General features: G+C 36.0%; 2 protein-coding genes, 1 non-coding gene and 1 pseudogene across 4 annotated transcripts; 2 read left to right on the top strand and 2 right to left on the bottom strand.

The window, feature by feature from the left end:
* Positions 1–23: 23 nt before the first annotated feature.
* Positions 24–2,879, bottom strand: LOC142520042 (uncharacterized; annotated as a pseudogene).
* A 794-nt stretch (positions 2,880–3,673) lies between these two features.
* TRNAS-GCU (transfer RNA serine (anticodon GCU)) lies at positions 3,674–3,755 on the bottom strand. Its single transcript has one exon. It is a non-coding gene; the product is annotated as a tRNA-Ser (tRNA).
* A 117-nt stretch (positions 3,756–3,872) lies between these two features.
* On the top strand, positions 3,873–6,815 carry LOC142551769 (putative E3 ubiquitin-protein ligase RHC2A). 2 transcript variants are annotated; one of them, XM_075661171.1, is made up of 3 exons: positions 3,873–4,894; positions 6,210–6,281; positions 6,577–6,815. In XM_075661171.1, exon 1 carries the CDS (start codon positions 3,962–3,964, stop codon positions 4,841–4,843), a length of 882 nt encoding a protein of 293 aa, XP_075517286.1. In that variant the 5' UTR covers positions 3,873–3,961; the 3' UTR covers positions 4,844–4,894; positions 6,210–6,281; positions 6,577–6,815. The 2 variants fall into 2 exon arrangements, with proteins under 2 accessions (XP_075517286.1, XP_075517278.1); XM_075661163.1 differs by lacking the exon at positions 6,210–6,281 and having other exon boundaries at positions 3,874–4,894.
* A 1,110-nt stretch (positions 6,816–7,925) lies between these two features.
* Positions 7,926–15,569, top strand: LOC142551760 (citrate synthase, mitochondrial-like). Its single transcript, XM_075661150.1, has 20 exons — positions 7,926–8,060; positions 8,630–8,702; positions 8,836–8,898; positions 9,672–9,713; positions 9,891–9,956; positions 10,056–10,121; positions 10,272–10,385; positions 10,623–10,686; positions 11,021–11,103; positions 11,567–11,616; positions 11,693–11,770; positions 11,877–12,005; positions 12,096–12,138; positions 12,297–12,383; positions 13,043–13,144; positions 13,951–14,058; positions 14,149–14,199; positions 14,882–14,955; positions 15,071–15,122; positions 15,222–15,569. The coding sequence occupies exons 2-20, from the start codon at positions 8,652–8,654 to the stop codon at positions 15,318–15,320; spliced, it is 1,422 nt and encodes a 473-aa protein (XP_075517265.1). The 5' UTR covers positions 7,926–8,060; positions 8,630–8,651; the 3' UTR covers positions 15,321–15,569.
* The last annotated feature ends 354 nt before the right edge of the window (positions 15,570–15,923 follow it).

Raw genomic sequence — 15,923 nt, 5'->3', positions numbered from 1 at the left:
ATAAAATTAAAGTTATAAGGATTTAAATATTATTAAAGAAAGTGCTCGAAGATGATGAATCATGCTATCAAGACCTCGGCCTACACTTGGCAGACACACACATGAAAAAAATCTATATCTTAATATGTATATGTAAGTAAACTAACTAATCTCCATCAATTGCTCCATTATCTGCATATAAGGTTTGCAGATCCTTGATTCATTCGGCGGCGACCATCAACATCTGCCGGTGAACCAGAACTCGATGTTTTGAGAGATGGTAGTTTCACCACTACTTGCTCTCTTATGCCAGTAGCGTATCCGACAAAGGCGCAAAACTGGGATCCGGGAGCTTCATGCTTAGTGTTACTAACACCCCGACAAGAGAACATATTGCGGGAACAAGGCCTAGTCCGTATCTCGTGACAGAGAAATGGAAACTTGGGTGGTGATAATTTGATCGCTCCTGGAGTAGAGCCTGCAAGAAAATGACAGAATATTACAAAGACAAAGAGAGACATCGCGTGGAAATGTAATCCGGCCGCCAGCAAATTATGTTGTGGCGATAAGAAGAAACAGGAACAAGCGTAAAGTACAAGGATCATCGGATTAGGTTTACTGACAGAAGTCGAGGGAAGAAAGATGGCCGTAAACTTACTTTGATAAGACTCGAGAATACATAAAGCCAGTCCACATAATACTCTCTCCATAAAGCTCAAAGATCCATACACGAAGGCGCATCCATTGAGATCTCTGCCAACGAGAAAACTCTGCATGCTCACCCCAGAAACCTATTATGCCGAAAAGAATTTGTTCAGAAGTTCGAAATTCCAGTAATGCTATAAATATTCAAAATAAATGTATTGAAGTGAGAGAATTTTCCTAGCATACTAAAAGAAAATCCATGATTACAGCTTCGAAAAGAAAAATAAAATGTTCTCTGATCCAAATGAGAAAAGTTAGAGAGGGAAACTTGGTCCATACCATCATCAAAGCATTTGCAACTCCAATCACAATGGATAAAATATACATAAAAGAAATGCTACTTGGAAGAAAAAGGATCCCTGCACCAGAAATCATCCAAAGAAACCCTCCGGCAGAATATAGCACCTTCGAACGTTGACCTGTCCAGGTTATCTCCTGTGTGACGAGTACATGTCAATATCACTACAAGATGGGAAATTTTCAAAAAATAAATAAAGCAAATAAAATTTTCCGATATATAAACCTGTAGGATGAGTGATACGAGGAAGCTGCTAATGTAGATGACAACAGGAACCTAGGCACGAATATTGAACACATGATAACTAGCTATCAAAATTTATATCCTTTTCCTGGATAATCTTATATAAATGGAAGTGTTGATGTAAAATCAAATGTGGTACCACAGCTTTTGAGGATTGGATCATTTTCAGATCATTTATGACATAGAAAGCTAGAAATGCCTGTGCCATCAAGTAAATGAAGCAATTCAAAGTAAATGTTAGAAATCTCTAATCTGAAAAACTCCTTTTTGAAACTACTGATCAAAATGTCAGGAAAGTTTTTCGATAAATGTGTCATAACCTGGGAAACATTTGTAACAACTCTAGTTAGCACATAAACAGGGGCCACTTGGTGATACAACACTTTGTTAAACCAGTACGCCCAATAAACTCTGGCATGACCTTTTTCACGTGCTTCTCTTTTCAATCTAGAAGAAAGGAGTAAAAAATATTGAAGCTCGGCAATCATATTTCCCGTCACATAGCATGAAGTAGAGGTACAAATAAAAATGAGATTCGATATCTACTGCTAGTGTGATAAAATAACAACACCGGTTACCAACCTTGGCTCATCAGTTCCAAAATGAAATATACCCACGAAACAGCATCCAATGAAGATTGATAAAAATGCTATCCAGCGATAGTGAAAAAAATTAACAGTCAAGTTAGTAAGCACCCAAACAGAAATCTCCAAAGACCAAAATCACACCTACAGTGTAACATACCTGATTTTCAACATTGATACCAGCCCTTATGGTGTCGATGTTGAAAACAACGAAGGCAAGAGCATATAGACTAAGGTTGGCAAGCTTCAGGAAAATTAAACTTCAAGAATGGGAACGGTGCTCAATAGAAGTTACTTCACAAATACACAACAAGAGAGCAAAATAAAGAAAAACAAAAGAACTATTAACCATTGTAAAAGCATTGCGACAGCTCGCCAAAACTACTCTGCTTGTAGAATTCAGAGTGATGCAGTTCACCATCGACCTAAAACAAAAGTAAGCTGCATAATTACAGGCTTAAAAAAATTTAGAGCTGTTCGGCAAATTGAAGGATAAAGAAGTCAATGGAAGTTAGAAATTTTCGCACATTTAAACTCACGAATCAATTCATTCTGACTTGATTTACCATTGTGCCAAAACAATTGCATCCGAAGTTCACTTTTAGCTTGAATTGTATAATGAGTCAATGGGACACGTTACAAAAAATTACATGAGCACATTTCTTGATGAGTAACAAGATGAAAATTGCTGGTCTCATATTTTTCATGACAAAAGAAATATTGACTGATCAAAGACTTTCATTACATGTGAGATACTTGCGTAGCTGCCCAGCCGACATGGAAGATTGCAGCAAAGAAGCTATAACTCATGGTTTCAACATATAATGAATTGGACCCGGTAATTTTGCAAGGTAAACAACCACCGAAGACTGAAGAAAATGAGACAGCTACCAAAATCGATCCTGCACAATGCCATAGCTTAAAATGGAGATATCTGTCTATCTGTCAAAAAAGGAGAAGGAAGTCATATTTGCAGTAGTATCTGACACCTCAATCAGTTAAGAAAAGATTTCCAAGCTTGATCGTTCTCTTACAATTGTAATAATTTATACCGACACACAATCAACCACACCCTTTCGCGACATAGATGTGCATTGCTACGTGAAATGGTTGTATTTTCCAATTATATGCTTTGTAGATTGCTTCATACATACATACATACATATATATGCAAACACATATATATTGTAGTCATTTGTAAAACACGTTGTAATAAGGACTTTTTTGTATATGTTTTTAAAAGTTTTCTGATATTTGTCTATTTCAAGTGATATACTATTGAGATTTTGGTTGAGAGAAAATTTTGATTTTATTATTTGGTGAATAAGTACATGAAAGTAAAATGAATGGAACATATAGAACTTTACCAGAGTTTATTCGTGGATGGAAGTTAATCATGCGATCGACGTGGAGTTTCCAGTATGGGGAAAATGGGGAGGAGGGGAAAGGTTTCAGACGGCTTAAGAGAATCGAGTTTTTTCTCGATTGATTTTTAACGTTAAAACGACGTGATAGTCTAATATGTGAAATATATATTAAGGATCAATTTGGGGTCCGAAAACAGAAATGACGATTTTGAGAAAAACGACAAACAAGATAGACCAAAATGAGTATTAATTCCAAAAAATAATATAGATATACTTATCATCTATTCTGTCTACTATAATATCTCTCTATAACCAAAACAAATAAAACTCAAATCAATATTTAATTGTGAAAAATCAATACTCTATGATTATAATTTACACAAAATATCAATAAACATAAAATTATAACATGTATTAAAATCTGATATAATAATATACACAAACAGATCAGAAGGCTGTATAAAAACAAAGCAAGCTTAAAAAATAAAATTATCTATCGTCGCCTGAGAGATTCGAACTCTCGCGGGGAAACCCCATGTACTTAGCAGGCACACGCCTTAACCACTCGGCCAAAGCGACTACTTGACAATTGCGTTCGTTTTAATTTTAGTTACTCCAATGTGTTCTACAAGTACCGTCACCGAAACGTTGGGCCCCAACCTCACTTCACAACTTTCTTCATCAAACCAAACTCCAAAGCAATGGCCATTCATTCCCCTCTACCCAAACTCCAAAATCACCCAACCACCTAACGATCCCTCCTCCGCCACTGCCACCGCCACACCATGTCATCCACCCCGTCGACCACCACCCCTCCCCGCCTCTTCTACCACCCCGCCTTCTGGTGCCACTCCTGCGACATGAGCATCGGCCTTCCGCCCTCTCCCACACCCACCGCCCTTCTCTGCCCGCACTGCCATCGTGACTCCCTCGAACAGATGGATTTGGAAGATTCTCTTGCCCCACCTTCCCCCGCCTCCCGAAACCCCTTCTCCATGGACCCCAACAACGCCACCTCCTTGACCTTAACCCCTTCCGATGACAATTTCCTTCTAAACAGCCCCTACCTCCACCGCCTCATCCACCACCTTACCACCACCGCTACTGACGTCGAGAACCCACGTTCGAACCCCGCCCCGAAAGCGTCCATCGATTCATTAGAGGAAATCACGATTACCCTCGATAATGACCCTACTTTGCTTTGCCCGGTGTGCAAGGACCCGTTTGTTATAAACTCTGTCGCGAAATTGATGCCTTGCAAACACACGTATCACTCAGAGTGCATCGTTCCTTGGCTTGAGATAAATAACTCTTGCCCCGTGTGCCGGTATAAGCTACCCACATGCCAGGAGAAAGGAGCGGAGATCGGTAGGGAGGATGTGCGGTTTATGAGGCTTGAGGAATTTGTGGATGACGAGGTGGATTTATATGGGTATAGGAATACGCTTAGGCATATTGTGCGAAGGCAGGGGTGGAGTGAGGAGGGAAACGTTGGCAGTGGGAGCGAGGAGAATTTGTTCTCGCCGACACAGGTTGGGGCGGTGGAGAGAGGAGATGAGGTTTTAGAGAGGGAAAATAGTGTGGAGACAGTGTCAAGTTGGCCAAGGTGGCAAGTGGATGAGGATGGGGGAGGAAATGGTGATGGCGGTGCATCTGCAAGAACTTGAAGTTCAATCGGAGCTTCTATTTGATGTCATTATTTTCCGGCATAATTAGCGGTACAATATGCTTGCTTCTTTTGATTTTCGCCAATATGTTGTTTTGCCTGAGATGTTTTGTTCACAATTTTGGTAAGATATTAATTTATATTTAAGTGACGATAAAAGGAGTTATTAGAATCCTTCAGAATCAATTCATCCTCACGGTTGTGAGGTGCAATGCATAAGAATGGATTAAATTGTGATGTAGATTTAGCCATTGTTTTGTTTTTAGTTTACAGCACATAGTACCAATCAGCGATATAATAGTTCCGAATGATGAAGATAAAGTAGAAAACTAAATAAGATTGATTGTCTGCATGTACAAGAACTTAGGAGAGCAGTCTTCACTAGATGTTCAAGGCACAATTAAGTTGGATCATGTTGGCCAACTACGAATTGAACGCATAAAGTCCTGGTATTTGGAAATCCGTTGAAAACAGTGGGAAGATTATGTTGGATTGCATAGTGAAATTTGAAATACATAAGATTATGATGCCGTTTTGATATGCTTTTTACTTTTCGTTTGTTTGTAACTTTCCAGCGGATTACTCATCCGCGTAAATGGTGTAACCTATGATTATTATAATAAAGTTAGTTTTCTATCAAAAAAAAAAATAACTAGACTGAGGAGTGGATTAAATCAAAGCAATGAAGTATTGGACCAATGAAAGGGATTTCAAATTCCTTTTTAATTTGTGCCAAAAGTATATGATGGTTTTGAAATCAAATCCCCTCATCTAAATGCACCGTAGATCTTAAGTTGACCGTACATGATGGATTTGAGTTGTGAGTTTGACATAAAATTGTAAATCCTTGTGCCTAAATTTAGTGGTGGGGATGGTGAGGGTTTACATGAATGCTCCACCCTGCTAATCTTTCTCAATTATGGGTAGGGAACCAGTTGTAATCCTTGGTTGAAATATAAAATATACACATTTATTCATGTTTTGTAATGTTAAAATGAGTTGATTTGAAGTTGTTTATGTCTTCATGTTTTGGCTACCGAAATGTCTCATGTAATGCCTTACTTTGGACTATTTGTCAACAGTTGTCACTGGTAGTCATAAACAAAAATACCGGTTACCCCTCACGAATTGTCACTAACCAGAAAGATAATGGTCAGGGCCCTAGGGTTGTGAAAAGTTCCTTTTTTTCTGCCGCCAGAATTACACAGCTGGGACTAGAAATATTAGTTTGGTATTATGAGCCTGTCTTTGGAACTTGATAAACTAATTGTGGTAATTGCACGCTGGCCATGGCTATTTTTATATTTTCATAGTAGTTGATACATATTTCTTTGGGTGGCCGGTATATGCTTTCTTGACAAGATCAGAGAGTATCATATCTGCGCCGCTGTCTATCTGGGAACAAGTGAGTGAGTCAATATGGTCTCATTTGCGATGAGGTCTCTCTGCTTCATTTTCTCAAACCTCCCATTCTTTCTCGATAACGTTTTCAATCAAGTTGTCTTTCTAAAATTTAGATGTATCGGCACTATAATCTAAATAGAACATGAAGCAGTGAGGGCTCATATTCTTGGACTGCATTAGAACCTAACACATGCGCTGTGTTTTCTGTCGGAAAATGAAATAGCTATTGTAGTTTCTAGTTGTTCTCTATTTGGTTTGGGGTGTCAATAGGGGAATAGCATATGAAATTACTCATACCTGAAAAAAAATAACTTTCATTTTTTTTTTCAGGTAATGTACATCTCTTAAAGCGGCCTGAGGTATCCCATCACCAATAATGGCCTTGTGAAGTGTGTGGATGACTGTTCTGTTTAGTGACCTAAAATTGTGGATCTTGCCTTCTCTCATCTCCCTTTCCCCCCACTGTACTTTTTCGTGTAGCATGAAGAGTAAATAATTCTTGTAATTGCATTCGAAAACTTTGTGCTGCAAATTTTGGTCATAATTAATAACCAAATATGTTTGATGCCTCTCCACATTCGGCACTGTTGACCTCTATCTGCAGTCATTTACCCTGCAGTTGCACTGCATTTTCCTGCCTCAAAAGTCAAAACACGGCCAAGTGTACACGCGCACTCTGCGAAACTATTTTTACTAGAATACTTTTATAGCAACACCTTTTTTTTCCCTCCACTCCAATTTCAGGATAGTTTAAATATGGCACGTTCATTATCAGAGATTCATTTTCATAAAATTAATAGCTACATATATTTACTTTAATTTTAGTTTTTTATTTGACTTAATTTTTATTTTCTATTATCTATCCTGACCTATGTTAATAGGGCAAATTTGTTTTAAATCCCTAAATTTAAACTTAACTTTTCAAGAAAAAAATATATGTTATAACTATTTGATTCACCAAAAATGTTTCACACGCTTAGGGTGTGTTCAAATGTTTTTTCTCGATTGAAAATTGGTATAAAATATTAAAACTATAATATTAATATATATGATATTTGAATATAAAATTTTTAAATCTGATAGTAATATATGATTTTTGAGTATTTAATATGTATAGAAAGTGTTAACACTATAATACATGTCTTTTATCGGATGAGTTTTTTTTAAATATGATATTTGTGTATTGTTTAATACTTAAATATGTGTTACAAGTGTTGATATTGTTAAAAAAAAATTAAAATTTTATGCTCAAAATCTTATATTTGATGCTAGATTTAAATTAATTTGATGCTCAAATATCTTACACACTGGTAAAAGATGCACATATGTTGTATGTATTATTATTATTTTTAATTTGATAAAATAATACTAAACAATTAACGCGAAATTATTTTTAGTTTAAAAGAACCGTTCGATTTAAAAAATAAGTTTTGTTTAGATTTTTTTTTTGAAATACAGAGTGATTTATTAAAAAATTAAAATGTTTTACATATTATCTCGTTTAATTTATTTTTAAATATGTTTTACATATATCTCGTGTAATTTATTTTTAAAAAAATCCATTATCACTTGATTTAAGAGGTTACGCTATTCTAGAATCGCCAGCCGTTGATCATCATCAATGAAGGCCTCTTGACTCGTTCGTTCGTCCATAACCCGCACGATTTGGCCAATATAGTACTCATTTCAGTCACATCTCTTGCTTTTTGGTCATGTCCAGCCTATTTCTTTGCTTTCTGGATTAGATTGTCATTAATTTTTAATTTTGGTTTCTATTTTGATGTGTTGAACGTTGAATTTCTTCACCTTTCGGTTAAGCATCTGCACGAATTTTTAGTTCTTCGTATTTGTTGAGCTGATCTTCTGATCGTATTGGTAAATCCCATTTTTTGAAACTAATATTTAGAAGCTTCACATGGTTATTTTGCTCTAATATCTTATTCTTTTAGTCACATTTGATTGCAAATTGCTTTATAATTTGAAGTAGCTGCATTTTAATTTCATCACTTTTCGAGGTATCATGTAGAATTTTCAGGCTAATAGTTTCAAATTTTTATGTTGGGTCCGCTGATCTGCTGAGATATTTCTGAACATTCTTATTCCAAAATGAATATTTAGAAGCTTTACCGTGGTTCATGCGTTGTCATCTCTGCTCAGAGGTGGTAATCTATTATCTGTTTTTTTAGTCAGTGTTGGACAATTTTATGTTTAATATCTTCTATTTCTATCTTTTGCTCGGTTCTCTTATGAAAATCTATGTAAATTCAATTTTCACAATGAATCTTTGAAGCTTTATAGTGGTCTGTGTGAAATTATATGTGCTAGTTTTGAGCCATTTTTGTGTAAAGTAATTTTCTTTTGGTAATAACTTATTTGATGCAGTACAATTTTGGTTTCGGTGCGCAATGGTGTTCTATAAAAGCATTTCTCTATTATCCAGGCTGCGTTCACGAACCGTAAGTGCTTTCAAAGACTTGGCTGTTGTCTATATTTTTCTTGCAGAATTGTTCATGCACAAAGTACAGAAGATGTTGAATAATTGATTTTATATGATAAAATCGATGTGTTTATATGTTGTGTAAACAACAGATTCAGCAGCTGGGTCTCAGCGCTTCTGTTCGCTGGCTTCAAGTCCAAACCTCCTCTGATGTTGTAAGCATTCTGTTAGAAATCAGTTATTTAATTTGTAGTTCCCACTTGGATCAGTGAACATGAGATGATCTTCTGTAGTGGATATTTTATTGATTTGTCGCAGATATCAGTCATTTTTTGGCTGCTCAGCGGCCTTCAGGCATCTGTTCCTCCAATTTCAGCAGTAGAATTATAAGAAACAACTTAGGTTAAATAAAAATTTAATTTGTTCTGTATTATCTATTGTGATCATATGTGATTTGAAGCTTTTATTTGCTAATGTAAGAAGGAAAAGATAAAATTTGAATTTGTTTCCTATGCTTACTATGCCCATTAAGTATAATTAGGAAGAAAAGAGCGGGTTTTTAAGTGGATATGGAGCTCATTTATCTATAGCTCAAGATGGATAGTTAAGAGCCATGATGAATATTGTGAATCCTCGGTGTTTAAAACTGTTGATGTATAGATCATTTCCTTGCTAGGAAGAATCCTATAGTGATTTGGGGATGTTAGTCAATGTGGGTTCTTTTTAGATCATAAAATCTTCCAAACTAGTGGTATAATATGAACACTGGAATAGAAATAGCACTACTTTAGAGGGAAAAACCATGCCTAAAATTTGGTGTTATGTGATCCGGGATGAAACTGGGCTTAAAAGTAGTCGGGAATTGCATGATGTTATTTTGAGTTCCACTCATTACCAAGTGTTCTAATTCTCGCCTTGTTTTGTTTTCATGTTGAAAACTAAATTAATTGGTGGTATTCATGCTATTTTTGCTATCAACTTTTTCTAGGATCTCCATTCTCAGCTGAAGGAGTTGATTCCAGAACAGCAGGTACTTTTACCAGTAATATGTTAATTAAAATAACTGAAAACGGATGGACAGACATCTGACCATGCACTTGCACACTTGTTTGATAGTTCTTCTTTTTTATTTGGTGAATTGGTCAAACTACCGATGTCTGAAGGGATTTTGGTGTAATGATGTTAACTGCACCCTCCATTTCCACAGGAACGCCTAAAAAAACTTAAGTCTGAACACGGAAAGGTTCATCTGGGAAACATCACAGTTGATATGGTCTGTTTGTTTGTTGCAGTTATTTTTTCCTCCGGTTATTTTATGGTGATAGGGAAGCTGACAGCATGTAAAAATTGAGTTGTTTGTAAATTTACAAAGGTACTTGGTGGGATGAGGGGAATGACCGGATTATTGTGGGAAACCTCGTTGCTTGACCCGGAAGAGGTAAATTACTGACTCGATTTAAGATTGTAAAATATCCATGCAGTTCCAAATATGTAAGGCTCATGGCTTGCAGAATCAGTAACTCCTTGTTAAGTAGGTTGTTTACTTTTTAATTACAAATGTGTATCACCGTTCAAACTATTCATTCAGGGAATTCGTTTTCGGGGTTTGTCTATTCCTGAATGTCAAAAGTTGTTACCTGCTGCAAAGCCTGGTGGAGAACCATTGCCTGAGGGTCTCCTCTGGCTACTTTTAACAGGGAAGGTTGGCTGCTAAAAACTCTCGGTGCATTTTTTTTTTATCTCTGTATTTTCCTGGAAAGTACAATTATTTTCTACTTAATTTGTATGTTGAGTTAGCTACTAGTTTCGTTTTGTTGACTGCTTAGAAGTTGGTTTGCTGTTGACGTTCTGATTGACTTGCTGTGCTTTTCTGATTCCTCTATGCTCTTTTGATATGTTTAAAAGTTAATCAGTCTGTTTTTTTACTAACCTCATTTAGGTTCCAACAGAACAACAAGTGAGTTCGCTGTCAAAGGATCTGAAACGTCGTGCTATTGTCCCAGGTTCCTAAATCCACAAATTTACCTCAAACTGCTTATCCTATGATTTCACATAAGACAGGATTCAAACAAACCTCGCTTTTGTATACATCAAACTCTGAAATCCGTTTATGATTGAGATGCCTAATCATTTCATTCAATCCAATCAAGTTTTTTGTTTATGCAAATTGGTTTTACAATGAGAAGAAAGCTCCTTCACTTCATATGTTGTGTTATTTTTATTCACCGTGTTCTTTTTTTCTCTTTGAAGTTTTCGTGTCTATTTTCATGCAAGTTTATCATGTTTATATGTGCCGGGAAAATTATTCCATCTTTGAATTCTCATACTTGATTGCAGATCATGTGTACAAAACTATTGACACCTTACCCGTTACTGCTCATCCGATGACTCAGTTTGCAACTGGTGTCATGGCTCTTCAGGTGGATTGATGAATTGCTGTATTTATTTGGGTCATTTATTTGGCAATGAGTGATGTTTCATAGCTGGTCTTGATAGCCTGATTTTTTTATTTTTTATTTTTTATTTTATTTGGTAATACTAATATAGTGCTAACTGAGAGAGCGAAAGAAAAGTAGCAGGTTTGTTGTAAAGTAGCTGGTTTGGAGTTTCCTTAAGGGAGTAATGAGACGCTCGGATATGTATGATACATAATTCTCGTCTTGTTTTGATGTATGGGTACAAAAAGCATTTAGCAGTGATTTCTTGGATAAACTTTAATTCTTGATTAAATGCTGATTGTTTCTTCTTCCATTAACAAAATGGCTTATAGATTTAGTGTTTTAAATGCTTTCTCTTGGGCTTGTTCTATGGAAACATTTCATGATTCTTGATTTTATTTAAGAAGTTATTGACTGAAAAGTCACTTTCACATGTTTCATGAAGGTTCAAAGTGAATTTCAGAAGGCATATGAGAAAGGGATCCACAAATCTAAGTGAGTTTTTTCCTAAGATTTTGTGTTCTGATTTTAGCTTCATTTTGTATTCTGATGCTACTGGTTTGACCTTCAGGTATTGGGAACCAGCATTTGAGGACTCCCTTAGTTTAATTGCTCAACTTCCCATTGTAGCTTCATATGTCTACCGCAGGTTTGGCAGTTGGAACTTAACCTTGGGTGATTGAACTCATTAATTTAGATCAATTTTTTTGGGGTAATTTTATGCATCATTCATGTAAACATTTGAAATTGTGAAGGATGTATAAGAATGGAGAAGTTATACCAATGGATTACTCCCTTGACTATGGTGGAAATTTCGCCCACATGTTGGGCTTTGATGATCCGGCCATGCTAGAGCTTATGAGGCTTTATGTCACCATTCACAGGTGTGTTAAGTGATTTATACCCTGACATGCATTTTTGCATACTGATTCGGAATCGTCTTACATACAACAATATTTGTGCTTTTTGTTCAGCGATCATGAAGGTGGGAATGTTAGTGCCCATACTGGTCATCTGGTTAGTGGTTTTCGCTACCTATGATTCATATGTAAATGATTTTAGCGAATTCATGATATTTTCAATCTTTTTCTGACTTTTAGGACTTAAATTTGGTGCAGTTACCTTTGTGCCCTTGAATTTTGTTTACTGCTCGATAAATTATCTTATCATTGCAGGTTGCGAGTGCCCTCTCAGATCCATATCTATCATTTGCTGCTGCGTTAAATGGTCTAGCTGGTCCACTTCATGGCTTGGCTAATCAGGTGCTAAAATGTTTCTGTTCCCATGCATATCTTTTATTTTTGTGGGTGCGGCATGCATTGCTTAATTGTCAGTTATGATGGTGAAGTGATCTGTGCACTTCATTAAATTCTTCCTGCGATAATTTTGTAAAGAGAAACTTCTAAAAAAAAAAATCTGCTTGCTATCTGACCATCACATTGATTTGAATACATTACGTATTAATTATGAAACTGATTTGTCCAACTGAATTTTAACCTTTGTTTCTATTGGTGCCTAAACGGATCAATACCATCAAAGAACAATTATAGATAATGTAAAAGTTGGACTTATGGTGTTGCTGTACTATGTTGACTTGTGCTTGTTAACTAGTCAGACTTTATCTCGTAGGATTTTAGGAGGCAGACTCCAGAAACATGTTGTCTTATTACAATCGGTTTCTCCTTTTACTCTAAAATGTTTATACATCAGTACAGTTGAACATAGAAAGCATTGTCCTTTTTCAAAGACTAGGTTTGTTTCTCCTGCTATTATGGATATGGGGAAAACCTAGATAATACTTTCTTGTCTATAAAAACTTAAAAAGTGCATTTCATAAAAATTGTCAACATTGTGGACTCCTTTTTCTGGTAGCAAGCAGAGTTTCTTGTATCTCATTGGCTGCTCTCTTTGGTTATTGCAGGAGGTGTTAATATGGATTAAATCTGTCGTAGAACAGTGTGGGGAGAATGTTAGTAAAGAAAATTTGAAAGACTATGTATGGAAAACATTGAACAGTGGCAAGGTAGTGTGTGAATACTCTTGAAATTGTTAATCTCGTTTTCTGTGAGAATGCGCATTCTAGCAAGCTTCCTGTTTGTCAGAAATTGCTTCGTATTTTATAACTAAATGTAGATCCATTTTATCTTGAATTTCTTTTCATTCGTCATTGTTGTTTACTTGAATTAAAAATAGCTGAAATTTCCCATCTGTAGACACGTTTTTTCTTTACCTTGCCATATTAGCTCAAAAGTAGCTGAAGCTCGACTGATCTTATTTATGAATTACTAACAGAATCTCCATTATTAGCCTTTGCAGTGATGAACTTGAATTTTCCAAGGGAAAAAATTCTTTCATTTGAACTTTTATTACCTTGAATGTTTGGGGGAAGAGAAATACGATATACAAACCTTTCCTATCTTATCTCGATTAAAATCAACATGATGTACTATTAACAAAATTGAAACAAGCGTTGAAGCTGGTCAAATAGTCTTGTAAACCAAAGGAGTCTTCTGTCTTAGTTTTAAACACGTTTAAGTGAAACATATACACTTATGTACAGAGAAAACTTTAGTGTGCCTTTTTTCCTCGCTGTCTAAGAATTTCACGTGTCTTTTGTTACTTAATACTAAGTTCTATTTCGAATTTCATCATAGCTGCGGTGCTTATTTTGTTTATCATTTTTTGGCTTCTTTCTTTTATATCTGCTCTATTTTGGGTGGAGTGTAGCAGCGAGCTGGAGAGCAAATAATATAGGAATGAAGAAAAAGCTTCGATCTCCTACTTTTATTATCTTTAATGTGACTTTCTCATCTCATATTGATATTGAAGGTTGTTCCTGGATTTGGTCACGGAGTTCTACGCAAGACAGATCCAAGATACACATGCCAGAGAGAATTTGCTCTGAAGCACTTACCTGATGATCCACTATTTAAACTGGTTTATCTTTAGGCTTAAAAACATATAGTTGTCTTTTGAGGCTCAAAATTGTTTGTTCTTTTGTTTAATCTTCATTTATTTACAATGTAGGTTTCGCATCTTTATGAAGTAGTGCCCCCTATACTGTTGGAGCTGGGCAAGGTAAGTGGTGACTATTCTGCAATAGGAAATTTCTTGTATGCAGTGATAACCATCTGGGCATGTGATTGAGTTTCTCTATATAACCTCAAAATAGATTAGAAGTTAAATTAATTACAGAGGATGAAGTAGAGTGTTAAATTAATTACAGAGGATGAAGTAGAGTTTCAACTCGAACGGATTACAACAACTTGAACGGATTACAATATCAAAATTAGGTCCCGTTGATTCGAGTAAAAAGGTGATTCCTGTCTAAAACAGTGGAAGTTGCGACATGATGAATTGTGAAAACCGGCTCTTTTCTGTTTTTCACTTTTCATTACAAAATTAAGCCAATCTCCTGTTTACATGTTCATCTTGTCAGGTTATGTTAAAAAACAAGTCCACACGAATCTTGTGGACTTGGTTTTGAACACAACCTCAATTCCATCTCACAGCACTGCAAAATGACTATATTTATGTTTAATACTCGATTTAACTTTGGAATAGTGGACTTGTTTTTGAACACAACCTCAATTCCATCTCACAGCACTGCAAAATGACTATATTTATGTTTAATACTCGATTTAACTTTGGAATAGGTTTCTCGTTCTCGCATTAGAAGGTTGAACCATACTCTGAACGAACCTCTCAGTTTTGCGGGCCTTGTCCTGATATTCACCTCTCTCTCTTCCGACTTTTGCAGGTAAAAAACCCTTGGCCCAATGTAGACGCCCACAGTGGAGTGTTGCTTAATCATTATGGCCTAACGGAAGCAAGGTACAAATGTCATGTTCTCCAATAATGAATAGCTCTCCATCCTCATCCGTTTTAATAATTACCCAAGTAAAAAATGAGACGGATTATGCACGTAACCATCTTTCTATTATGACAGATATTACACTGTTCTCTTTGGTGTGTCAAGAGCTATTGGCATTTGTGCACAGGTTCTGTTTCCGTATCAGTCGTCTTCTTATTAGTAATTTTTTATATTCCATGTGAAAATTAAACTGAGATTGTTTTTACTACTGTTTTATTTTGTTTAGCTTATATGGGATCGAGCCCTGGGGTTGCCCCTAGAGAGGCCGAAGAGTGTTACTATGGAATGGATTGAAAGTTACTCCAAGAAAGCGGCTTCTGCTTGAAGTTTCACAGAACTATGCGGAATTAGAACAATTCTAATAATGAATGCTTGGGAAAAGCATATTTTTTTGTCGGAAATGTAACAAGTTATTTCTCATTAGATTGTTGATTTGGGAAGTAGAATCTACTAATACCCCAGATTTTGAATGCCATCGAGTGATGAAAATTTCTGTGTACTTTGTATACAACCTTAAGAACGTTTATTCTGTTCGCATAATCATATAAACTTTAGAGCATACTTGAACTCTTAATTTAACCAACTCAATATCAGAAGTAATATACGATAATTCGACTTTTCTGCATGAGTATATTTCACATAACTTGTAAGGGAGGAATTAATCCATTGCCATTGGATCAATTGCTACGCAGAACCTTTCCCTTGGCCCTCGCTACCGTTTTCTTCTCCGACCATGGAATTAAAATTACACCTTTCATCAGATGTTGCAGTAATAACTGGAATCCAAACATCTGCTGTGCTGCTTAAGATATTCTTGACTTGTGGGTCTGAAGCCATTGCCGAGGATATCATTTCATCCACGTCGTCTAGGTTCGCTGATAATTTGTCCAGCTCCTCTGCTATCTCCATCTGAATGGACGAGATTGTA

Source organism: Primulina tabacum, chromosome 1 (assembly GCF_025594145.1).
Source record: "Primulina tabacum isolate GXHZ01 chromosome 1, ASM2559414v2, whole genome shotgun sequence".
NCBI lineage: Eukaryota > Viridiplantae > Streptophyta > Magnoliopsida > Lamiales > Gesneriaceae > Primulina > Primulina tabacum.
The sequence above is the reverse complement of the archived record's forward strand: the minus strand, read 5'-3'. Positions and strand labels throughout refer to the sequence as shown.

Excerpts from the sequence above, each read along its gene's own strand:
- LOC142551760 (XM_075661150.1), top strand. The coding sequence starts at position 8,652 with ATGGTGTTCTATAAAAGCATTTCTCTATTATCCAGGCTGCGTTCACGA. Across the intron at positions 12,139-12,296 it reads GTGCCCATACTGGTCATCTG|GTTGCGAGTGCCCTCTCAGA; the intron begins GTTAGTGGTTTT and ends TTATCATTGCAG. Across the intron at positions 12,384-13,042 it reads TTCATGGCTTGGCTAATCAG|GAGGTGTTAATATGGATTAA; the intron begins GTGCTAAAATGT and ends TGGTTATTGCAG.
- LOC142551769 (XM_075661171.1), top strand. The coding sequence starts at position 3,962 with ATGTCATCCACCCCGTCGACCACCACCCCTCCCCGCCTCTTCTACCAC.